The sequence below is a fragment of the Podarcis melisellensis genome, assembly GCF_964234715.1.
Source record: "Podarcis melisellensis genome assembly, chromosome: 5".
NCBI classification, from domain to species: Eukaryota; Metazoa; Chordata; class Lepidosauria; order Squamata; family Lacertidae; genus Podarcis; species Podarcis melisellensis.
In genome coordinates this window covers 6,198,052-6,224,733 of record NC_138537.1, presented here as the reverse complement: position 1 = coordinate 6,224,733, position 26,682 = coordinate 6,198,052, and the positions used below count along the sequence as shown (strand labels likewise).

The 26,682-nt window shown below is 44.9% G+C and overlaps 2 protein-coding genes across 2 annotated transcripts in view; both read right to left on the bottom strand.

The window, feature by feature from the left end:
- The window catches only part of LOC309369829 (cytochrome P450 2J2-like), a 31,537-nt gene extending 28,828 nt beyond the window's left edge, over positions 1 to 2,709 (bottom strand). Inside the window, exon 1 of the mRNA XM_081911176.1 lies at positions 2,448 to 2,709. Coding sequence (XP_081767302.1) covers positions 2,448 to 2,615 — 168 coding nt within the window. The 5' untranslated portion in view covers positions 2,616 to 2,709. The remainder of the gene's footprint in view (positions 1 to 2,447) is intronic.
- Positions 1 to 26,682, bottom strand: part of LOC309369816 (cytochrome P450 2J5-like) — a 201,041-nt gene that overhangs the window by 158,558 nt on the left and 15,801 nt on the right. The window lies entirely within an intron of this gene.

Below are 26,682 nucleotides of genomic sequence, written 5' to 3'. Positions count from 1 at the left end.
TCCGAAAGTGGCTGCTTTCGGAATCGTTTCCAACATAAAAGCTCCTTAACGGAAACACGTCGTCTGGCCTCTCGGCGTGACAGTTTCCGTCGAGGTGTGGGTGTCCCTATAGGAGGTCCTGAGACCTCCCCACTGGTTTCGCTTGAAGCGTCTCTGAGCCATCCCTCAGACTCACTTTCCCTTGGAGTTCTTGCTCGCCCTCTACTGGTGCCTTCTTCCGCTGCTACTGCTCTCTCAACCTCAGAGAGCCTTTGCACCTGCGGCGCTTTAGATGTCATTTCCCTGACAGCCGGGATCCATTAAGAATGATTTGCTATTTTATTAAAAGTGTTTCTAGTTTGAGTGACCAATATGAAGATTTTCCAAGGCTTCAGAAATTGAATAGCATATGCAGGTTAGTATCTGTTGAAAGGTTGCCATGAATGAAGGCTGCGGACCTACGTTCCCTGTCATTTTTTAATGCCCTTTCTTACATGTATCTGTTTGCTGCTGTGGGGTTTAGATATGATGTACATATGCACCAGAAGTGATAGCTCCAAAAGACTTGTAAAATGGGGGCAAAGATTTTCATGTTAAATCTCTGGTTGGTTATAATCATAAGTGTTATGTGCTTCCTCAGTGTAACAGTATACAACTTACATTTTTGATTTGTGATTTTTGAATGCACATTTTCATCTTTTATACGGTTTTGTGGTTTTCAGTATTATTAAAAATGACCTTTTATATTATTACTATTATTTGTATTGTGGATAGCTTCTGACAAAGGAATGATTTGCTCTAGGAAACAAAGGAAGGTTATCTCTAAAATGCATCCAGCTAAACATACAGTTGGGCTAAATAAACAGTTCATTACAAGAACCACCAGAGCTTGTCTTGGCTGTGTTCAATTGTCCTTGGTGCTTTGCCCCTCTTCTTGCTTACAACACCCACCACAGTAAGTGTGCACTCCCCCCCCCCGAAGTTGATAAAGTACAATTTCCATCAGCCCGGCAATCACAGCTGGTGGCCATGGAATTATTATTATTATTATTATTATTATTATTATTATTATTATTATTATTATTTATACCCCACCCATCTGGCTGGGCCTCCCCAGCCACTCTGGGCGGCTTCCATAGAAACCAAAAATACAGTAAAATATCACACGTTAAAAACTTCCCTGAACAGGGCTGCCTTAAGATGTCTTCTGAATGTCAGGTAGTTGTTTATCACTTTGACATCTGTTGGAAGGGCATTCCACAGGGCGGGCGCCACTACCGAGAAGGCCCACTGCCTGGTTCCCTGTAGCTTCCCTGTAGCTTCTCACAATGAGGGAACCACCAGAAGGCCCTCAGCGCAGGACCTCAGCGTCCGGGCAGAACGATGGAGGTGGAAACGCTCCTTCAGGTATACTGGACCGAGGCCGTTTAGGGCTGTAAAGGTCAGCACCAACACTTTGAATTGGGAAGATGGGAGTTGTGTTCTGCAGTGGCTGGAGGGCCAAAGTTTCTGCACAACTACCCTGGATTATTTACAAGCAGAGGGGATAGACATGCAGAATAACCATCAGAGGTGGTTTTAGGGTAGCATGACTGGTTCGGCCACACTGGGTGCCAGTGCCTCAGGTGGCACCACAACAATGATGTACAATGGTACCTCCGGTTACATACGCTTCAAGTTACATACGCTTTAGGCTACAGACTCCACTAACCCAGAAATTGTACCTCGGGTTAAGAACTTTGCTTCAGGATGAGAAGAGAAATCGTGCTCCGGTGGCGCAATGGCAGCAGCGGGAGGCCCCATTAGCTGAAGTGGTCTTCAGGTTAAGAACAGTTTCAGGTTAAGAACGGACCTCCAGAACGAATTAAGTACTTAACCTGAGGTACCACTGTATAATGGAGAGCAAGTGGTGAGTGGGCAGCGCCAAATTTTAGTGCTGCACAGGGAGCCACTGAAATTTGAGAGCCCCAAATCCTCCTCTTCTTCCATCATCGTTCTATCAAACTTTTATCTGCATGGCAGCTGCTAGGTCTGCCTGTGTATGGCCTATATAACACAGCAGCAGTGGCAGGAATGAACTAATTCAGATTAACAGATTCACAGAATTAATTCCAAAATCTCTGAATTGTTTTTGTTTTGTTTTGTTTGTTTGTTTATTAAATTTGTTAGTTACTTTTACTTGCCCTTATTACACCTGAAAGTAGTTTGTAAAAATTCTGGGTGGCTTGAAAAGGAATTAAGTTACTTTTGCAATGGAACCTTGGATGATTTTTAATTAAATTCAGTTTTAATTTTAATTCAATGATTTTTCAGTGTAGGAGTTTCATCACATTTAATTGTGTATTAAATTGTGGCCTTTGCAGTTAGCATTTAAACCCATGGTACTGTTTAAGCTTAAATACCAGAATGGTTGGGGAAAATTGATAAAACAATTATTGACATTAGACTGAGTTATTACTAAGAAGTACCTTAATGAAAGTATCTTCACGAAGCTTCGCCCCGGATTTCCACAAACCTCCAATGAGAGGAAGCGGAAAAGGTCCTGGAGGATATTTCCTGCGTGACCAGAGTTGTTTCAGGAAGTGCAGAATCAGAAGAACCACCAGCACAGCAATCAAAAATGCCCGTATCTCCATCCTTCTCTTTCACCTTGTTTCTTTCTAGGATGCCTGGTTAGGTTCAACTCTCCTTCTTCAAGAGCTTTTTGATTCCTCAGAGACCTCAGCATTTCTCTCTCTCTTTATATACTCTATTACTAAAAGCAATTAAGCAATAAAGGTTCTGACATCCCATCAAATAGCCCTGTAATGAGACCTCGAGGCACGCACCACAGTCAGACTCTATAATCATTCTTATGTGTGTCACTCAAATGTCAGGGGGGTGTTTAATATGAATTGCAATTAGAATTCTAGGTAGCGTAAGACCGATTTGTGCCACAAACATTCAGGGAAATGCATACCAGACATTCATGAAATTAAAAAAGTATGTGAGAAACGGCCTGCTGGATCAGACCAATTAGTCCTGTTGAGTGCAAGTGCCCATGGGAAGCCCTCAGGCACGACATGAAGGCAATATCCCTCACCCACTATTGTCTATTGTTCTCCAGTATTTGCAGCATCTGATCCTGGAAATCTGGCATTGTCCAAGGGGGCAATCCAGCCCGCGGACGGTCCGGGAATCAGCATGTTTTTACATAAGTAGAATATGTCCTTTTATTTAAAATGCATCTCTGGGTTATTTGTGGGGCCTGCCTGGTGTTTTTACATTAGTAGAATATGTCCTTTTATTTAAAATTCATCTCTGGAGTTATTTGTGGGGCATAGAAATTTGTTCATTCACCCCCCCCCCCAATATATATATATATATATATATTTGCTTTCGTAGATTTTCACGGGTACAGGAATGCAGGTTTTGGTGTCCTCGGGTGTCTTCCCGTGTAAAAGTTGGGGTGTCTAGGCGACGTTTCGACGAGGTCTCACTCGTCATCTTCAGGCTGGTGCTTTCGGCTTCTTGTTACTGGAACAGAGCAGGATCTCAGTGTTTGAGTTCCTATAAATACTGTTGAGGGGGTGTTCTGGGCAGAGAGGAAGTTCCCAGGCTAGTGTGCCTTTTCTTCTTTTGTTCCTTAATTACTTGAGGGATATCTTGAGTGATTTCTTGAGTGATATCCTGAGTACCACTTAGGTGGGTCATTAGGTGTGGATTAGTTGCTAAAGTCTTTGTGTCTTGACCTCTTGAACTTTGTGAAGAGTTTTTCTGAGAAGATGGCTTTACTGCACTTAGTTGTGCTCTGGCTTGGCTTCGTGTATAGGGGCGAGCTGTGGTTTTGTGGCCTGTGTCAGCCAGATCTGTGTAGGGATTGCAGGGGGGTGCAGCATCCGGAGGTGCCACCATGGTTTGGCTACTGGATGGTGTCTGTAATTTATCTGTGGAGAGGGTCTGGGTTTGGGTCTGGTGTGGTTGATTGGTGATGGCGTTCTGTGTGCCTCTGGATCTGGTGTCAGTTTTTGTGGGGAGGGCTAATTTCCAGATGTCTGGCAAGCGGGATGTGTCGTCACGCTTGTTCATGTTGTGAGGGTGTTTCTCTATCTCGATGGCTTCCATGATTATTCTCTTGTGGTGATGTTCCATGTTAAAGAGCAATTTGGAATCTGCAAAATTAATTTCGTGTCCTGTTTCTTTCATGTGTTGGAAAAGAGAGGAAGTTTTTTCTTCTTTTTTGACGGCATTCTTGTGTTCTGCGATACGTGCATTTATTCGTCTGTTTGTTTGTCCAATGTACGTGGCTGGGCAGACTTTGCAGGGTATTTCACAGACCCCTTGGTTTTCCAACTGGATTTTATCCTTGGGGTTTCTGAGGATATTGGCTATTTTTTGGTTGGTGCAAAAGGCTGTTTTGATATTGTGTTTATGGAGGATTTTGCTAATTTTATCTGTAGTGCCCTTGATATAAGGAAGGAGGGCCATGCCATTGTTTTCTTCTGTGTCTTGGTTTTTGGGGGGTGTTTCTTTTTGCATTTCCTGCAATCCCTACACAGATCTGGCTGACACAGGCCACAAAACCACAGCTCGCCCCTATACACGAAGCCAAGCCAGAGCACAACTAAGTGCAGTACAGCCATCTTCTCAGAAAAACTCTTCACAAAGTTCAAGAGGTCAAGACACAAAGACTTTAGCAACTAATCCACACCTAATGACCCACCTAAGTGGTACTCAGGATATCACTCAAGAAATCACTCAAGATATCCCTCAAGTAATTAAGGAACAAAAGAAGAAAAGGCACACTAGCCTGGGAACTTCCTCTCTGCCCAGAACATTGGAGGCTATACACCACACCCCCTCAACAGTATTTATAGGAACTCAAACACTGAGATCCTGCTCTGTTCCAGTAACAAGAAGCCGAAAGCACCAGCCTGAAGATGACGAGTGAGACCTCGTCGAAACGTCGCCTAGACACCCCAACTTTTACACGGGAAGACACCCGAGGACACCAAAACCTGCATTCCTGTACCCGTGAAAATCTACGAAAGCATATATATATATATATATATATATATATATATAACCCCCGCGACTAATCCCAAATTCCCAAGGTGTCCATGGGCCTAAAAAGGTTTGTGATCCCTCCTGGAAATGGAAGAAAATCATAATGAACGATGTCCATTAGTAGCAAACTTGTCTAACAGAAGGGGTCTGTGGCAGGGAGCAGTCCAGAATCAGAGGCTGGAAAGGAGGAGGGTCAAGAGGCAGAGGTGAAGGAGGCTGCTGAAGAAGCCAGGGGGTCTCTCCTTCTTGCTGCCACATTTGCCACACCCTCATCTCCTGCAAGAAGAGGAGAGACGGACTCTCCCACATTGGTAATATGGCCAACCAAATGGGGTGATTTGCCCTAAAGGAGAGAAATGGAGATCAGACTATTTAAGCCCACTTCGTACCATACTGCACACTCAACTCTTCTCATTTCCTAGTGTGGGCTCTGCTGTTGACTTCTTTGAGGGGACTGAGTATATATATGTATGGTGTGTGTGTGTGTGTGTGTGTGTGTGTGTGTGTGTGTGTGTATAGGGGGTGACACAAATTGGCCTGTGTAACATCTTTTTTGCCTACTGTCATCTGTGTGACTGGAGTGGTGTTTTGTTAGAATTTAGCTCCAGGTGGGTGAGTGGATTTTGGATAATATCTGACTAATATTGGAGCCAGCGTGGTGTTCAGGCCTCTCAGGCGCATCTGAGTCAATGCTCACCAATGGGGCCACGTTGTGCATGACAGGTTCAGATACTAAAAAAACAGGGAGCATGCAATAAACAGAGAGGAGTTTCCTAGGGCTTTGAGCAGCTGGCAGCTAGCTCAGAAAGATGGGAGAGGTTAAATCCTTCCTTCAATCCATTCACCTCCTGGACCTCATTGGTTTTGGTTAATTTGGCTGACATATTCCGATTGCAAATTCTATAGTTGTTACATTTTAATAAATAAAACCAGTTAGCCACCTTTCTGATCTTGAGTCTTCTTGGGTGTGTTGGCAATTAACCATTAGTACAGTGGTACCTTGGTTCTCAAACTTAATCCATCCCGGGAGTCCATTCGACTCCTGAAACCATTCAAAAACCAAGGAACAGCTTCCAGGTGGCTGCAGGAGCTTCCTGCAGTCAAGCGGAAGCTGTGTTGGATGATCAGCTTCCAAAAAACATTCACAAACCAGAACACTTACTCCCGGGTTTGTGGCATTCGGGAGCCAAATGCCACATGGTATGAGTACCAAGGCATTCGAGAACTAAGGTACGACTGTTCTTCAAAAGAATTGGGTATTAGTTATTTAGGAACAGCAGAATGAGGAGAAGGAATCTTGATTTCATGTGCCCTGGAGACCAAGATAGGCAGCAGAGCAAAAACGAGGCACGTTCTGGGCTGCTGCTGCTGTGTGCCCCTCCACATGGAGGGCCTTGCATGTAGCAGGGCCAATAGCACAGAGAGCACAGGGGCGCCCCTCCCTGACAGAGTTTAAGACTGCTGGGGAAACATCCAGCCAAAGGGGAGACTTAGGGGAAAATAGGAGGCACAGATTGTCAACTGCTTTACTGGGGTTGGTCTTGCCTGTAGGTTTTCTGTTTGTATTCTGTTTCCTTGAATAAAGAATCAACTTCACTGCTCATCTCTGAGTCTCTGTGCTGACCTGCAACAGAACCAGCTCTGACATGCTGGAATCTTGCCTTTGCTCAGCAGAGATTGGGGGACTTGGCACCCAACCTTTGTAGCAACATATATACCACATCTTTGTGAAGGAGGAGTGAATAAATAAGTGCATCTTTTCTGCTTTTAAACATAACTTTTAATTTAATTGTAAACATAACTTTTAATTTCTAGAGTTCCCTGGGGAAAACTCTCTGGGAATTGTAACTCTGTGAGGGGAATAGGGAACCTCTAACAACTCAAAGGTGCTGTGGTCTAAACCACTGAGCCTAGGGCTTGCCGATCAGAAGGTCGCAGTTCAAATCCCCGTGACGGAGTGAGCTCCCGTTGCTCGGTCCCTGCTCCTGCCAACCTAGCAATTCGAAAGCACATCAAAGTGCAAGTAGATAAATAGGTACCACTCCAGTGGGAAAGTAAACGGCATTTCTGTGCGCTGCTCTGGTTTCGCCAGAAGCGGCTTAGTCATGCTGGTCACATGACCCGAAAAAACTGTCTGCGGACAAACGTCGGCTCCCTCGGCCAGTAAAGCGAGATGAGCGCCACAACCCCAGAGTCGTTTGCGACTGGACTTAACTGTCAGGGGTCCTTTACCCTCACCTTTTAAACAACTCAACACCCTGAAGAAACTACACTTCCTATTATTCTCTGGGGGAATCCATGACTGTTGGTGCAGGTGGTGCCTGGTACTGAACTTGCACTTTATGCAGCTCCTCAACCAACATCCTTCACATGGATAAATAAGGAAGCATTTCCTTCTATGCAGCGGAAACCAAACAGTGCGCACTTGAAGAATAATAAGTTGGTAGCATCAGATAGATAAGAAACCTGGGAATATAATAATTATACTATGATATCTGATGTGAATTAGCTTACAAATGTGGCACACAGGTAAAGCTTGTTGATTAATGCAATATGGATGACTCAAGACCTAGCCAACCTCTCCAAACACAATGCCAGAGCAGGGTCATTGGCAGGTGCATAATGGCAGTGGCAGGTGAAGGGAGGGCCACAATAATGACACAGGAGACAGGTGTTGGGTTGTATTAGGCCACAACGTGATTGACTGCAGGAAAGAGTAGGTTTGGCTAAGGCATTGGGCACGTGTCCTGCATCAGGCAGCCCGCCTGCTATCTGATAGTAACTTGTGTTGGGGAGTCACCCCCGACGTGAATTGAATGGCACAACCCCACACAGGCTGCCATTGGGAGAGGTGTTTTGGTCCATTGGTCTCCCAGAGTCACCCCTCCTGTACCCCCCTACCTAGGTACCCCTCTGACTAAGGGTGCAACCCAATGCCTTTTTTTTGCCAAAGTTGCGAAAATCTACAAGCTGGTCAGTTTGCTTGCAGGATTAAATTCCTCCCTGGCCCCAAATATGCTGACCAAATAAACCATAGCAAGGTCCATAGGTAACGTGCCCGCTTCCGCCCTCAGGCAGGCCCCTAAGGACTGGGTGGGTGGGGAAATCCCAGAATGATTGGCTAACAGGGCGGCCAACACCTGGCCACCCCCTTAAATGCTTGCAGCCCCCAAGCCCCAGCCCTCAATTGGCTGAGCAGGCAATACCTGCCCTTACCTGAGCGCCCGATGCAGCCAGAGGTGAGCAGTGCCAGCCATTCCCGCCCCTGGCTGCGCCAGAAGATGGCAACCTTCTTGAACCCACCACGGCCGTGCCATGTGACAGTGGCCGCCCATCCGGAGTCTCAGGTGAGTGGATAGAACGGAGACTTGGAGACTCATAAGTCAGTTTCTTATTCAAGAAAATAGTATACAAGCAGAATGCCCACAGGCATGGCTGCCCTCAGTGGCGATGTTGCCAAGACTTGGCCCCTCCTGCTTCCTCCTAAACCCCCTCCTCTGGATGTTTCCCAAGCAGGCGTAAACTCTGGTGGGAAGGGTCCCCCTTGGGCTTTCTGAGCCTTCTGTTCAGATACATGCAAAGACCTGCATGACACTGGAGTCAAGGGAGGAGGTGGGACCAGGCAGCTGCTGAGAAGCTGTTTCAGCTTTTCGGTTGCAGCTTCTTCCTCTTCTCTTTGAGGTCCAGGACCTGAGGTGCCTTCCTCTGCACCCTGCCCTGCCTTTGAGGGATTTTCTTCCTCTGGCTCTTCTCTTTCCCTTGAGCCTGTTGCTTCTTCTGCCTCCCAGACTCCCTCCTCCTCTGACATGTCTTCAGAGTCCCACCACCACAATCCTGGCTCTGAGTCTTCCTCCTCTGCTGCTTCTCTAAGGTGCTCCCCGGCTGGCGCCTCCAACCACTCCTCTTCATCCAGAAAGTCCCTGGCACACAACCATGAGAAATTATTATTGGCTACTACATCAGTAGTCACGGGTAAACAATTGCAGCACAGAAAAATATCTGCTTCAAAAACAATTGTGTTCTCAAATGAATTCTTTGCTGGGGGTTCACTATAAAACCTTTGATGATTGTGAAAATATTTTTGTACTTTACTTGACAATAGAAAAGACTTGAAACAGAATCCAAGACTCTGTGTAATAAAACAAAAGGGTGGACTATTTTCCCCTTCAGTTACTAGATATTACAAGACTCACTTCAAAAAATGGTTTCACTTGGGTACACCTTTAATTCTTGAGCAGATTAAGGCCTTGTTTGTTTTTTTAAAAAAACAACACAACAAAAAACCCACAACCCTTTCTGGTACTGTATGATATCTGAGAAGGAAATACTTAAGTCATGAGTTTAAAATAAATAAATTGAGATATATGCATACACCTGTACAACTGAGATTTGGGCTACCATAAAAAATTGACCCTGAGGCACCCCAAAGGGCTACTTCAGCATTTCCCTAGTAAACTATTTTATTCTAGGGAATAAATTCTGGGCGCAGAATCTGGCTACCAACCAGGAGGTCTTGTGATCTTTGCCTAAGAGGAGAGAATTAAGCTGTCTGAAAGATTTGCGAACCTCTTCAGCAAAGGATCAATGGTGTCTCTATGGATCTCAACATAAAGTCAAACTCTGTACATCTGGGTATGGCTGAATGCACCACAAGACACCATAAGCCTTAAGGAAAGTGTCTAGAAATTTATCTGTAGAAGGCATTTAATACCAAGTGTCTTAATACTCAACAGTTGATAGCTTTTGTTAGAGGTGTAAAATGCCTCTGTCGATACACTACATATCTTTTGGAAATGTCCCCAAAAAACAACATTCTGACCTGATGTTATCAAGGAAATATACTACTAAGTGGGCCTTCTTTTCAGCTAAACGAAGATAGTAGTATTGACAAATGATGGAGAGATGACCCTTATTTATTAAGTGCAGCCATAATAACCATTGCCTACAACTGGGGCAAAAAATATAGAGGACTTTATTGACTAGAGTTAGGGAATATAAGGTGACAGACTTCATGGGACTAGCAGAGATGACCGGCAGAATCCGAGACCAGGGGAAAGAGACAGTGGAAGAGGACTGGAAGAAATTTAAAATATATCTTAAAAATTGTTGTAAAATTGAGGAGTGTTAGGATGTCAAGGGGTATGAAGTAGAGAAATACAGCTGTAACTAATAAATTTGAGGAAAATTAATGAAAAGGAAGTTAATTAGATAAACTGACTAAAGGGTTGCTAAAGAATTTTGGAATAAGGATGCAGCGAAAGGGAGGTATGGGGAAGTCGATATATGTTCAATGTTGTGTTTGTTTTTGTTTTGTGATGTGTCTGTTTTTTATTATGTGTTTGAAAAATTAATAAAAATTTTATTAATAAATAAATAAATAAATAAATAAATAAAAAGCCAAGCGGAGTTAAAAGCATGCTGTTCAAAGTGCAATAAATATAGAATAATAATTAAAAAAAAATAGAGTTAGGGAATATAGCATAAATGCTAAAATGACAAATCTGATTCGGGGTAGTGGGGCTATGTAAGAATATCTAGCTTTGTTGAAAAAGTAACCTTTTTAATTACCGTATTTTTCGCTCTATAAGACGCACCAGACCATAAGATGCACCTAGTTTTTGGAGGAGGAAAACAAGAAAAAAAATATTCTGAATCCCAGATGCCAGAACAGCAAGAGGGATCTGACTTCTGGGATAGCCTCTTGCTGTCTTGGCTTATGGGATAGCTGTGCGCAGCCTCTGCTGGGCAGGGGGATGAAGGCTGTACAGTATTGCTATAATGAAGTACAAGAAAATCTGAATCTATGTTTTGCTGGGAATGCTGTGAGAGTTTTATTTACTCTGTTAAATGCATTGCTCTTCTTTTCCTTTATTTCTTTTTTCCCTCCCTCCATCTCTCTTTTTTTTCATTTTCTCTTCTTCTCATTAAATCCACATGCAGCAGGGTTTCTGCGAACCTGACATCATCAGGAGGAGGGAGATCAAAGAGGAAATTAAGGGTTCCAGAAAGACCAAATTACTGATTTGAGCCCCAAAGTAGCTGTTGATCTTCTTGAGCTAAAGCGTAGTGGAACCACAAGACAAAGCTATGTGGATAACTGCATGGTGCAGTGGTGGAGCTTTGGGGGACTGTGTACCATATCCTCCAACATTCCTCAGATAAAAATAGGGACATTCTATTCTACGTCTGTATCACTGCTGGGGAGGGGGCTTTTTAAAATTGACCTCCAATGTTACATTTTTACATAGTTCTTACTGTATATGTGGATGTTTGCTGTAAACTCACTTTTATGAATACCGTTGTACAAATATTTTTTCACATATTAAGTAGCCACCCCTTGGCTTGTTGAGGACAGGATCTAGAATCAGCCTACTTTGAAAGCAGTGTGTTGAGGACAAGCATGAAGAATTCTGGTTTGAGGGAGGAAATATTAAATTAATAAAGTTTAAATAAAACATTGTTGGACCTCTGGGTCTTCTCTTGATCTTGGGTCCCCGGCAAATGTCCCCAACTTGCCACCCTCTGGAGTTGGATCTGGATATTCAATTAAGTTTTACTCAGAGTAGAACCATTGAAATTAATAGACATGACTGACTTGGGGCCCTTAACTTGAATGGGTCATTTCTGAGTAAAACTTGCATGTATACCACCCTATAAAACCATTTATAAAATCATACAGTTGTTACTGACTAAAATGATAGGGTTACATGCATTAAGGTAAAGGTAAAGGTACCCCTGCCCGTACGGGCCAGTCTTGCCAGACTCTGGGGTTGTGCGGCCATCTCACTTAAGAGGCCAGGGGCCAGCGCTGTCCGGAGACACTTCCGGGTCACGTGGCCAGCGTGACATCGCTGCTCTGGCGAGCCAGAGCCGCACACGGAAACGCCGTTTACCTTCCCGCTGCATTAGCCTTTTTTAAATAAGGCGCCTAAATATCAAAATACTAGGTGCTTTTCTGATTTTGGATGGCAACTTATTCCAGACAGCTGGAGCTGCGTTACTAAAAGCCCAATTTCTATGCATACTAAGTATAGAAAATGCACTGGTCAGGCAGGGAGATAGGGAAACTTGTAGGTTAAAGCAGATGTAAAGCTAGGGACTGGGGAGAAGCATCTAGGAAGCTCTTTTCCAGGTGACAGGTCACCCCAATATTTCCTTTTCCTCTTCACTGCTTTACATTGGCATTTCCCCACCTACACAGGTAAAGCAGCTCAGGAGGAAGAGAAGCCTGGCTGACAGACTGCCCTTACATCCTGGAAGGAGATAACCATTCTCATCCACATGATACACAGGTCACATGGAATCCACTGAGAAGTGGCACCAGAACTGGCCTTGCCACCAAGAGCCAATGCCAGGACCAAACTAGACATGGCAGCAGGCAGCTCCATCTCATGTTTTCCCTAACTATTCACAGGGATGGGAGGGCCCAATTCTCACGGAAAAGGCATCCCAGGGGAAAGGTGAGACTTATGGCAGTTTGCATTCTTTCTCTCTCTGCAGGCAATGGTGTGCGTGAAAAGTCAGCAATGGCCTTATTCTGGAGGCATGTTAAAAGTCCTCCAAGCCCTTTGCAAAGAAGAAAGCAAAGAGGAGGTTAATAAAAATCAAGGAAAATCGTCTTCCATTGTGTTTCCTAGTACAGTGGAACCTTGGTTTTCTAACAACTTCCAAAACATTTGAAAACCAGTTCAACTTCCAAAACATTTGAAAACCAAAAACTCAATACAGAAGCCTCAAAAAGAAAAAATAATACAGAAAACTCAATACAGAAGCCTCCTTGGAAGTTTGACTCCCGAGGCACATTCGAAAATGGAAGCATTTATTTCCGGGTTTACCTGGGTTTACGCCATTCAAGTTCCAAAACATTTGAAAACCGAGGTTCCACTGTATCTTAAATCCACACTTGTGAACAATTAGGTACGACGTCATTAATTTCCAGAGATGTTGCCCTGTTAATCTTTTTGTAGCAATTTCAAAGAGGCTTGGGATACTTTAAAAGTGGGTCATCATGCGCCTGCATGAGATGTGCAGTCCCGAATTGTTACAACAGGGCACAGTACCCTTCTGATCTTGTTAACAAAAAACACACACAACACATATTTCTTTGACATCTGATAGGAGGGCGTTCCACAGGGCGGGCACCACTACTGAGAAGGCCCTCTGCCTGGTTCCCTGTAACTTCACTTCTCGCAGTGAGGCAACAGCCAGAAGGCCCTCAGTGCTGAACCTCAGTGTCCAGGTAGAACGGTGGGAGTGGAGACGCGCCTTCAGTTATACAGGACCGAAGTTGTTTAGGGCTTTAAACGTCAGCACTCAGTCTTTGGGAAACATGCTATCAAGTCTGTATTCTGCAGGATCAAATAAACTTTTTGCACCCTTCCACCCATTGTGTTTTATTGGCATTGGAAAGACAAAGAGGAAGGTCTTGTCTTCAATAACATCACGTTGCCCTGCTTGGAAAAAATGGGTTTTGGTGGGACACAGTGTGAAAGCATGGTTGCTAAGCAGTTTCTGTGGCTGCCAAGGAAGAAACAGGGCAGTTAACGGTTATATTGTGTGCTGATTTGGGCCTGTGTACAGATCCTTCTTGAAAGTTTTGCCATTGCTTCTTGAAATGCTTTTGATTTGTCCTTTCTTAATGACATTTTTAGGAATTGTTCTGATAACTGAGTCTGTGTTTGAAAGCACAAAGAAAATAATGAGCCAGGCCTTTGTGTTATGCAGCTCTGGTACTAAGAATTGCCCTCTGGTGCAAATATGTTGGAAATTCGCCAACTTGCGTCCTACAATGGGTGGGGACTGGGTAAGTTGCTGGAATGCAGAACTGTTACTGGGGGTGTGCAACAAGGAGAAAGATGAAGGCTTGAAGAAAACCTGAAGGACTGGAATTTTCTTGAAAGAAAAAAAGCTATAACTGTAATTGTTAAAAGTGTAATTGTCTTTTATCTTCTGTTTTAATTATGTGTGTTCTACTGCCTTCATTAACTTGTATGTAATTTCCACACAATAAGTGGATCTGCTCTGTTTCAGCACCCAGAAAAATGTCCTAACACTTGCAATCAGGAACCTTGATAGAGTTTCTGATTCTGGGCAGCCTCTAAAAACGTTGAAAATAAAACAAGTGAAGAAACACAAATTGAAGAGCAGCATCAGAATAAAACAATATAAAGGGAATGAAACTGATTATACTTGAAGGAGCATCTCCACCCTAACACTGAGGTCCAGCACCGAGGGCCTTCTGGCGGTTCCCTCACTGTGAGAAGTGAAGTTACAGGGAACCAGGCAGAGGGCCTTCTCAGTAGTGGCGCCGGCCCTGTGGGACGTCCTCCCATCAGATGTCAAAGAGATAAACAACTACCTGCTAAATAATAATAATAATAATAATAATAATAATAATAATAATAATAATAATTTATTATTTGTACCCCGCCCATCTGGCTGGGTTTTCCCAGCCACTCTGGGCGACTTCCACAGAAACCTGAAGACATCTGAAGGCAGCCCTGTTTAGGGAAGCTTTTAATGTCTGGCATTTTAATGTATTTTTAATCTTCGTTGGAAGCCCCCCAGAGTGGCTGGGGAAACCCAGCCAGATGGGCAGGGTACAAATAAATTATTATTATTATTAAAGATTACTGGGATAAAACAGTTTTCAAGGATTGTTTAAGGGTAGCAAGAAAGTAAGTCAAGCAGCATTCAAGTGGAGGGCCACCACTGAAAAGGTCATTTGTCACTGAAACTCATGAATCTGATTGACCTTAGTGGTGTAGACTAGAGAGCAGAACATCTAAGCCTTGGAGCTTCTAAGGCCATCTTCAAGCCCAAGCTGATTTACATGGGTATGGGTAGCTAAGACCTGCCCTTGTAAGTGCCTGGCTGACATATTCAGCTATGCCATTGAAACCCTCATTAATCTCTGGCATAGGGATCGTGCCCATCATATGTGCTTGACTCATTCCCCTTCATGGTTCAGTCAGTGTCAATAAGATTATTTTGATTTGCCTATGATTACTGCTTTACTGTGAAGTGGCACTTCCGCAATTGAAAGAGGCTTTTATTATGTTATTACACCTCTTTCATCTGACCTCATATATTATAGATCAGATTACAATTTGCTATATTGATTTAAGGTAGTACGCACCAGCTACAGGCCTTCTCGGGATGGCACAGGTTTCTTTTATCCTTCTAAATCTGGTTTCTGGGTTGCTTTGTGGATTGAAAGTGCCTCTTCCTCCTGGTTGAATTACTAGCACTGGGAGAAGGACAAAGGTAGGGAGGCCCAGCTATCTTCTTAGGGCTTTTCTTACAGTAAATACCATGTCTTTAGTATGCTGTCGTAGCTGCAAATCTCTTTTTCATTTAATCCACAGGCAGCAGGGATTCTGTAAGCATGACATGACATGAGTGATAGACTGAATAAGGAAGAATCAATCAAAGATCAATCTAGGCAAAAATTGTAGAAGAGAGAAATAACAGTGACCTTATTGTGGGTGTCTGCTATAGACTGTGGAGTCAGACTGAAGGCTTGGATGATGTCCTCCTAGAGCAGATTGCCAAACATTCAAAAAGGATAGATAAAGTAGTCACAGGAGACTTGAACTTCCTCGAAAACTGTTGGAACTCAAAGTGATCCTTAAAATTTAACAAAAATATTTTTTAAAAAAACAACAACAAAAAATAGTGATTCTGTAAGTGACTGTGGAGGCCTATTCTGGATCCACACGTCCTTTCACAGTGGGGACATACCGCATTTCCCCGTGTATTGGGCGAGGTTTTCTGACTCAAAAATCACGTCAAAAAACTGGGGTTGTCCAATACACAAATAGTAGCATGGCGGGGGGCGAGGAGAGAAGTGCTGTGCCGCCAGCCATTCGGTTGGTGGGAGCACGGCTTCCCCAGATGCCGCAGCAAGCAGGGAGTGATCTGGGGGGTGCTTCCTGCCCACAGCTGGGGGGGGGAGAAGCTGCGTACTGTAAGCCAGCTCTTTGGCGGGAGCACAAATTCACCCGATGCCACTGTGCACAGGAAGCTGTCCTTGGATCCCCTGGATCAGGGGAGGTTGCACTCCTGCAAATCGGATGGCTGGAGGAAGGGCAAATTCATCCGATGCTGCTGCGCACAGGAAACGATCTAGGGATTGTTTCCTCCCCGCAACTGCGTGAGGAGAGAGGCTCAACAACTTTGGGCCATCTTCCCTCATTTTCTTAAAATTTAGTCACCCAAAATGTGGGGATCTTACACAAGGGGGCATCTTATAGACAGAAAAATACGGTAGGTTTCTGGGTAGGAGTTGATCACGGTAAGGGTTTACCAAGCATGCCTTTCTCTTAGCATGTTTCTCCCTTTTGTCCCGAGTTCGAGTGTCTTCAAAGCCCATGACATCTTTGGTAAAGGCTGTTCTCCAACTGGAGCGCTCACAGGCCAGTGTTTCTCAGTTGTCAGTGTTTATACTACATTTTTTAAGATTTGCCTTGAGAGAGTCTTTAAACCTCTTTTGTTGACCACCGGCATTACGCTTTCCATTTTTTAGTTCAGAATAGTTGCTTTGGAAGACGATAATCAGGCATCTGCACAACATGATCATTCCAACGAACTTGATGTTGAAGAATCATTGCTTCAGCAATGGTGATCTTTGCTTCTTCCAATACTCAGCCTTAGTTTGCCTGTCTTCCCAAGTGATGTGTACAATTTTTCAGAGACACTGTTGATTGAATCTGTCAAGGAGTTGAAGATGGCATTTATAAGTGGACCATGTTTCACAAGCATACAGTTAGGCTGGTAGTACAATAGCTTTGTAAACAGGCATTTTGGTTTCCCTGTGAATGTTCCAGTCCTCAAACACTCTACACTTCAATCGGGAGAAAGCTGCACTCGCAGAGCTCAGGTGATGCTGGATTTTGGCATCAGTGTCGGCCCTTGTGGAAAGATAATTGCCCAGGTAGGAGAAGTTTCAAAGAGTATCTTAGAGGGTATAATAGTCAATTTAACCTACAAGTAGGAATGAACATATGAACAGCAGAAAACATTAAATAAAGAAAGATTTGAGATGAAAATGAGTTGAATAATAGATTATGCAGCCAACGAAAGACTACCTAGAATGCCATGGAGAGAATGACTGGGAAGTCCAGGGAAAAGATAATGATAAATTATTATGAATGATGAATGATGAATTATATATAAGTTGTAAAATGCATAAACAAAACAAACAAACAAAAAACTCAAAGTGCAGGGTAGGTGTGATCCCAGCTGTACATTGTCGTACTTTTCCTAGAGTCACTCTTGACAAGTTAAAATGACAGATATCTATGGTTTCACTGGAGATGAGATTTGCAGTGCACCCAGCCCCCTTGTAATCCACAAGGGGAAAGAAAACAAAGGAAGGTCCCTCCACACATGCTTGGTTAAGGGTGGGTAGATGGAACACAGTAAGTAAACTGAAAGGAACAACCATAGTGCAAAAGACTTGGTGTTGTGGTTATTCACTCACTAAGCAAGGCCTCCCCCTTTACACATAGAAGTTAGTTAGATACCAACTTCCAAGCGTATTCAAATTATCTTAGCCATAGTTAGCTAGCTAACAACTCCAACAGAGCTTCCTTCTGGCTACACGTCAGTCTCAAGGAACAACCCTAGACTTCATTGGCATATGTACCAAAGGAACAGGCGAGACTTCTGCTGCCTTGCTGGCACAGGATTTTAAAGGGGACAACTTAACTTACTGCTCAAGGCACAGATTGCTGGTCCCTGACTTTGTGCTCCTCTTGCTTCAAGATCAGGTATACCCACCTTCCTTCCTTCCTTCCTTCCTTCCTTCCTTCCTTCCTTCCTTCCTTCCTTCCTTTCTTCCTTCCTTTCCACCCCCGCTTTTCCTTTAGTGTGAGTCTGTAGCAAACTGTTGAACTCACTCTCTGGGCTTTTGGGTAGCTAGGGATTCTTTTAGTCTATAGAATGAAAGTGTGTGTGTTGGTTTTTAATATTTGCCATTTGGTTGAAAGGGAAAAAAATACTGGATATAGTAAAATAAAATGAGAATTCCCTGGATGCCTAGATCCAAGTTTAGGGCAAGTACTATGTTAGAAGTGGGTCTTGAGACCCTCAAAATAAAATCTGAACAAAATTGGTGAAGCAGCAAAGAGTTTATTGATTACCAAACGTTCTTGCAAGAGTGGGTGTCCAACGTAGGCACACCCCGGCTTTGGGAAAGCATAAGCTTATATTCCCTATACCCAAAGTGCAGGTCCCCTCCCTTGTCTCCCCATTGGCTGGATACTACAAGGTTTACAGCCTATCAAGACCGCCTAATTTCCCTACTAACATTATTTATTATTTCCCTTATTTGGTCAGTATTCCTATGCAATTACTTGCTAAGCCAAGCAAAAATGCCGCCTACTGATCACAAGCTCTAACATCTCTAGTTAACAAGTGTGAATCGATCTGGACTGCTGACAAATGCGTACTTATTACAACCACATCCTGGCCACAAACTCTAAATATCTCCAGCTGACAAGTGTGAGTCGATCTGGACTGCTGACACTTGTCTACTTATTACAACCACATCCTGACCACTAACAGGTGTAAACAAGTTCTATACTTGCTGAAGAGTACAAAGAAATCGTATTCCAGCTGCAGGCTGCCCTATCTACTGCGGCTATCTAACAGTTGAAGCATTTTGGCTTCTTGTAAAAAAGCAACATTATCATTACTCACACACTATTTGATGAGACAGCCCTGGCAGAGACATAAAATCACAAGACATGCAGCATAGTAAAGTGTGGAAATATAGGCTGTTAGAGCTTTAAAATGTCCCCTTGTAAGTTCCTTCCAAAGCCACACATTTCTCTTAGCATGGAAAGAGACTGTTGGTGTAATTTGGAAAAAATGGGTGAAATTGTGCTAAGTGCTTGGGGCATGTTTTGAATAGCCCATCCTCCATGTCTGGATTCTGCTAAGAGCTAGAGTTAGCATGCCAGCTGCACTGGGTGGCTCAGAAACAGCCCAAGACTAAATATCCGGAGCATGACTCATCCACCTTCCCTTTCTCTAAGGAATGTATGGAGGTGCAGAGGCAGCTATAAGGCCTGTAATCTTCTTATTATGGAGAGAGGCAGTCCTTGGGACACTGTGGTCCTCAGCTGCTGAAGGCTTTGTAGCTCGAAACCAGCACTTCGAATTGGGCCTGGAAACTAACTGGCAGCCAGTGCAGTCTCACAAGGATCCGTGTAATATGCTCAAACCATCTTGCCCCGATGAAGAACCCAATCACTTAAATTTGCACTAGCTGAAGTTTCCAAACCGTCTTCAGAGGCAACCCTATGTATAACACATTGCAATAACCTAACCTAGAGGCTACCAAAGCATAGACCACAGGAGTTAGACTGTCCCGGCTCAGATAAGAGCGCAGCTGGGCCACCAGCCAAAGGCACTCCATGCCACTAAGACCACCTGAGCTTTGAGTGACAGCAAAGGATCCAGGAGTACCCCAAAGCTATGTGCCTGCTTCTTCAAAGGGAGTGTGACCCCATCAAGAGCAGGCAACCTCCCAGCCATCAGCTCTAGAGAACCACCCACTAACAGTGCCTCAGTTCTTACATGGATTGAGCTTCAGTTTGTTGGCTCTCATCCAGTCCATTACTGGGGAAAGATGTGAAGTAGAATCAGAACTGTGTGTCATCAGCATATTGCTGACAATGTATCCAAACCTCTGGATCTTCTTCTTCTTCTTCTTCTTCCTCCTCCTCCTCCTCCTCTTCTTCTTCCTCTTCCTCTTCTTCTTCTTCTTCCTCTTCTTCTTCTTCTACTTCTACTTCTACTTCTACTTCTCTGGCAATCATTCATAGCCACGTAAGATTGTCTTCCATAAACATAGTTTTAACAATGAGTCCGTAAGTGACTGTGGAGGCCAATTCTGGATCCACATGTCCTTCCGCAGTGGGCACATTGGTTTCAGGGCGGGAGTTGAACATGGTGTGGATTTGCCAAGCATGCCTTCCTATTAGCACATTTCTCCCTTTTGTCCTGTGTTTGAGCATTTTCAAAGCCCATGACACCTTTGGTAAAGGCTGTTCTCCAATTGGAGAGCTCACAGGCAAGTGTTTCCCAATTGTTGGTGCTTAGGGACGCAGGTGGCGCTGTGGGTTAAAGCCTCAGCGCCTAGGACTTGCCGATCGAAAGGTCGGCGGTTCGAATCCCTGCGGCGGGGTGCGCTCCCGCTGCTCGGTCCCAGCGCCTGCCAACCTAGCAGTTCGAAAGCACCTCCGGGTGCAAGTAGATAAATAGGGACCGCTTACCAGCAGGAAGGTAAACAGCGTTTCCGTGTGTGGCTCTGGCTCGCCAGAGCAGCGATGTCACGCTGGCCACGTGACCCGGATGTGTCTCCGGACAGCGCTGGCCCCTGGCCTCTTAAGTGAGATGGGCGCACAACCCCAGAGTCTGTCAAGACTGGCCCGTACGGGCAGGGGTACCTTTACCTTTACTATACTACATTTTTAAAAATTTGCCTTGAGGCAGTCTTTAAACCTCTTTTGTTGACATTACACTTTCCATTTTTAAGTTCAGAATAGAGTAGTTGCTTTGGAAGACGATAATCAGGCATCTGCACAACATGACCAGTCCAATAAAGTTGATGTTGAAGAATCATTGCTTCAACACTGAAGATCTTTGCTTCTTTCAGTACACTGGCATTAGTTCGCCTGTCTTCCCAAGTGATGTGTAAAAATTTTCAGAGTCACTGTTGATGGAATCTTTTGAGGAGTTGGAGATGGTCTTTATAAGTGGTCCATGTTTCACAAGCATACAGTAAGGTTAGTAGTACAATAGCTTTGTAAACAAGCATTTTGGTTTCCCTGCAAATGTTTCAGTCCTTCAATCGGGAGAAAGCTGCACTTGCAGAGCTTAGGTGATGCTGGATTTTGGTATCAATGTCAGCCCTTGTGGAAAGATAACGGCCCAGTAGGAGAAGTGATCGACATTTTCCAACGTTACACCATTGAGTTGGATGTGTGGCGCTGCAGAGGGGTTATGTTGGTGTCACACTTTGTTTTTTTGGAGGTTGAGTGACAGGCCAAGCTTTATGTAAGCTTCTGTGAAGATATTTAGGATGGTTTTTAGGTCATCCTCTGAGTGTGCACACACTACATTGTCATCAGAATACTGAAGCTCTACGATAGAAGTTATAGTAATCTTACTCTTTGCTTTCAGCCTGCTCAGATTGAAGAGCTTTCTATCTGTTCTATATACGATTTCTACTCTGGTGGGGAGGTTCCCTTCGACAAAGTGTTGCTGTCATATTTTCATGGAGGAGCCGAATGATGTTCACAAATTTATCTGGCCAGCCAATTTTCAGATGGACAGTCCACAGGGCTTTACAATTTACAGTGTTGAAGGCCTTAGTCAGGTCAATAAACGCCATATACAGGGGTTGGTTTTGCTCTGTGCATTTTTCTTGAAGTTGTCAAGCAGTGAAAATCATGTCCACTGTCCCCCTAGAAGGCTGAAAACCATTTGGGAAGGGTCACCTCGGAAATTGTTAAGAAACTGTTGGCTAAGAATTTTGCCGGCCGCAGCTAATAGAGAGATGTCTTGATAATTTCCACAATCATGTCTGTCACCTTTTTTAAAAGAAGAGATTGATAATCTTGGCATCCCTAAATTCTGCTGGGATCTCTTCTCTCTTCCAGACTTTTTCAATAAGCTTGTGAAGTTGTTGTGTAAGTTCAATTCCACCCACTTTGAAGACTTTGGCAGGCATCCCATCAGGTCTGCTGGCTTTGTTATTTTTCATGTGATTAATAGCTGTACACAACTCTCCCAGATATGGAGATACTGCAAGCTCATCTCTAACTTGGTTTTGCGGAATTTGTGAGAGGACCTCAGCAGCTACAGGGGAGTTGTTGGTAATATTCTTTCCAGTTTAATGCAATAGCTTCTTTATCTTTTAGAAGTATGGTACCGTCTGCTGAGCGTAGGGGGCATATGCCATGATTTATTGGCCCATAGATGGTCTTTGTGGCTTTAAAGAAACTCTGTGCATCATGAGTGTCAGCTAAGTGCTGGATCTCTTGAGCTTTTTTAGTTTTTTAGTTCTCTGGTTCTTCTTTGAACCTCAGCCTTAGCGTTGGCATAGGTCTTTTTCTTAGTGGCACAGTTTCTATCTCATCATAGCTCTGATAAGGAGCACATCATGGCGATCTTTAGCCATGTTGAAAGAGTGTGTTGGTAATAACAAGGTTGTGTACTGCACATATCATCAAAAGTAAGGTTCCGTTCTGGTTGCTGTTGCCAATTCCTTCTTTCCCAGTAGTCCCAGGCCACAGATTGAAATCTCGCCCAACTCTTGCATTAAAATCACCCAGGAGGCTAATTTTATCTTCCTTAGGTTTCTCTGATAGGATGGTTTCCAGCTGAGAGTAAAACATTTCTTTAATGTCTTCATCGGCATCCAGTGTTGGTGCATAAATGCTTATAATCGTAGCCTTTGGTTTTGGGTGAGTTTTATTGGAAGGGTTGAGAGTCGCTCATTAATGCCGGTAAGGACTTCACTCAGCAGTGGCGTTTAAAAGCATAGGGGATATAATTGAACCCTATGGAATCCTACAGTGAAGGCCCCATGGGACTGAATCACTCTCCAAGCAACACCCTCTGAGAACAACCATCCAAGTAGGACTGGAAGAACCACATAGCGGTGCCACCCACACCTAACTTAGACAGCTGCTCTAGAAGGATACCATGATCAATGGTATCAAAAGCCACTGAGAGGTTGAAGAAAATTAACAGGGACTCATTTTTCCTGTCTCTCTACTGCCAGTGGTCATCATACAAGGCAACCTGTTGGATGTATCCATTGGTACAGTCAAATGCAACATTCCCTATTTCCCTAGAGTGGGTACAGGCAGGGGAATATCCAGTCAGAAAGCAACTTTCCGTTCCACTGACTGGATTATCCTCCCCCTGCATGTGACCTGGGAGATGGGCGTGGCTCTGGCTGACTCCACAAAAGAGCCAAGTCACGCAGCCATTTTCTCACTTGCGCTTTTGTCTTGAAGTTGTCTTGTTCTATCTTTTGCTGCCATGCTGCTCTCCTGCAGCCATTTTGTTGTATTACTGTAATTTTGTTCTCTGCAGCTCTGCAGCTTTCAAAGAGGGAATCTTTCCCAGCCCTACCTTGAGTTACCCTACAGTGTGTCCATTTGACAACAGATACAGACTATCTCAGCACTGGTGGTGCAGGAAGTATCTACACCTGACCAGTGGCATTGTGGAAGTGTGTATAGCATGATCACAATCACCATTTTCTTCTTGATGTTCATTTGGGGAATGTGCACAGAAGAAAAAGCACGAAAAACAAAATCATGAGTAGGGTTTTCACATATTAAGAAGCCACCCCTAGGCTTGTGGACAGCAGGATCTAGAATCAGAAAGCAGTGTGTTGAGGACAAGCATGAAGAATTCTGGATTGAGGGTGGAAATATTAAATTAATAAAGTTTAAATAAAACATTGTTGGACCTCTGGGTATTCTCTTGACCTCGGGTCCCTGGCAAATTTCCCCAAATAGCCACCCTCTGGAGTTGGACCTGGATATTCAATTAAGTTTTACTCAGAGTAGAACCATTGAAATTAATAGTCATGACTGACTTGGGGCCCTTAATTTGAATGCACCATTTCTGAGTAAAATGTGCTTGTATACCACCCCATAAAACCATTTATAAAATCATACAGTTGTTATTGAGTAAAATGATAGGGTTACATGCATTAGCCTTTTTAAATAAGGTGCCTAAATATCAAAATACTAGGTGCTTTTCTGATTTCAGCTGGCAACTTATTCCAGACAGCTGGAGCTGCAGTACTAAAAGCCCAATTTCTATGCATACTAAGTATAGAAAATGCACTGGTCAGGCAGGGAGATAGGGAAACTTGTGGGTTAAAGCAGAAGTAAAGCTGTTGCTAGGGACTGGGGAGAAGCATCTAGGAAGCTCTTTTCCAGGTGACAGGTCACCCCAATATTTCCTTTTCCTCTTCACTGCTTTACAGTGGCATTTTCCCCACCTACACAGGTAAAGTGGCTCAAGAGGAAGAGAAGTCTGGCTGACAGACTGCCCTTACATCCTGGAAGGAGATAACCATTCTCATACACATGATACACAGGTCACATGGAATCCACTGAGAAGTGTCACCAGAACTGGCCTTGCCACCAAGAGCCAATGCCAGGACCAAACTAGACATGGCAGCAGGCAGCTCCATCTCATGTTTTCCCTAACTATTAACAGGGATGAGTCCCCTCTCTCCCTGCTTGGCCCTTCTCCAGCATCGCTTGGGAGCCCTTCCTCCACTTCTGGCTCCGATGTCAGTTCCCTGACATCCACCTCCCCCCCAGGACCCCCTTCACCCCCAGCCCGACCTTTTGACCCCACTTTGTCCCTTTCCTCGGCCGACGATGCGGGGAATTCCCGGAAGGAGCTGTCGCCATCCCCTGAGGATTCAAACTCCGCTTCCCACCCACTCCGATCTCTTCCCGCGGGGTGGCCCTCCCAGTCCGATTCCTCTTCCTCTGACGACTCTGCTCCCTCCTCTTCGGAGGCAGGAAAACCCACAAAATCCTCTTCATCATCTGTGGTTCCAAATTGCTCCTCCCAGAATCTCGCTAGTGGTTTAGGTTTATCTGGGAACAGGCTGTGTAAGTCCTCCACAAGATACCCATCAGTGATAGCTTCTGCTGGACCCCACGTGTTTTCTGACTTGGGTTCTCCCTCCCAAGCTACCAAGTACTCCACCTGGCGCCCTCGCCACCTTGAATTGAGTATTACCGTGGCTTGGTTGTGGTGTTCCCTCTCCTCTACCTGCGGGTGTATGGTGACTTCTCCCTCTCGCCCCGGGAATTCCCGCCCCTCCCTGTACGGTGAGAGTAGGAACCTATGGAACACCGGGTGTATTTTCATGCTGTCAGGCAACTTGAGCTTGAATGCCACGGGGTTCACCTGCTGTGTTACCTCAAAAGGTCCCAGCCGCCTTGGCCGCAACTTCTTACACCCTCCCTTAAAAGGTAACCCTTGGGTTGACAACCACACCCAGTCTCCTACCCGTATGGTCTCCCCTTCCCAACGGTGCTTGTCTGCCTGCCTCTTGTAAATTTCCTTGGCCTGTTCCAAGTTCATCTTAAGTTGCTGGTGCAAGGCCTCTATTTCTTCCACAAACTGCTCTGCCGCAGGTACGCTCCACCCTTCCTCCCCCCTCCCCGGGAAGGCCCTGGGGTGACACCCATAACTGGCCATGAATGGGCTCATTCCCGTGGACACATGTTCAACGTTATTGTATGCAAATTCGGCCAGTGCTAGTTTCTCTACCCAATCATTCTGTCTCTCGCTGGCGTAGCAGCATAGGTATTGCTGGAGTATACTGTTCGCTCTTTCTGCTTGCCCGTTGGTTTCCGGGTGTCTCGCCGTTGAGAAGCCCACCTCGACCTGCAGCAAGCCCATGAGCTTCCTCCAGAACCGGGAAGTAAATTGTTTCCCGCGATCCGAGATGACCCTCGAGGGAGCCCCATGCAGCCTGAAGATGTGATCTACAAACAACCTGGCTGTTTCCTCTGCCGTTACCGCATGCGAGCAAGCTATGAAATGGCACATTTTTGTTAGCAGATCGACTACTACCATGACTGCTGTCTTACCCCTTGACTTGGGCAAATCTGTCATAAAATCTAAGGATACCACTTCCCAGGGTCTTTCCGGCATGGGTAAGGGTTCCAGTAACCCTGCGGGTGCAGCCCTCTCCCCCTTTGCCCTCTGGCAGCGGTCGCACCCCCGTACATATTCCCGTACATCTTCCCTTACCCTTGGCCACCAGAACTGCCTGGTGACTAGCAACATGGCTTTGTGTTGACCAAAATGCCCCGCTGTTGGGTTGTCGTGGAGTTGTTTGAGTACCCTTCCCCTCATGGTCTCCCCCGGTACGTACAGCGCTCCCTTGTAGTACAGTACCCCTTCCTTTTCCTGAAACCCTCCCTGGTTTTCCCTTCCATTCCGGAGTTCCCTGGTTTTTGTTTGAGCGAATTCGTCGTTTCTAGTAAGCTCGACTATTTCTCGTTTCCCAACCAACACTCCCCCACACACCCATCGGTTCTCGGGGAACACGTGTCTGACTTCCGGCGGTCCCTCTCCTTCCATGTACTCCGGCTTCCGGGAGAGAGCATCTGCTCTTACGTTCTCCTCTCCAGGCACATACTGGATCTCAAAGAAAAACTTGGAGAACTCCTGTGCCCATCAAATCTGTCTCTGGTTGAGTACTCGCGCAGTCCTCCAGTATTCCAGGTTCTTGTGATCCGTAAACACCTGGATCTTGTGTTGCGCCCCTATTAGCAGATGTCTCCATCGTCGAAATGCTGCATAAATTGCAAGCAGTTCGCGGTCATACACCGTGTAGTTTTGCTCCAACTTGCTCAGCTTCCTCGAGAAAAAGGCGCACGGCCTCCAGTTCTGCTGGGGCCCCGGCTGCAACAGGACCGCTCCGATGGCTCAGTCTGACGCGTCGGTCTCCAGCCTCATTGGCTTCTGCAGATCCATGTGCAGGAGCTACTCTTCCGAAGCGAACGCCTTCTTCAGCCTTTCGAAGGATTGCTTGGCACTTTCTGTCCAGACGAACTTCTTTTTCCTACTGAGACAATCTGTGAT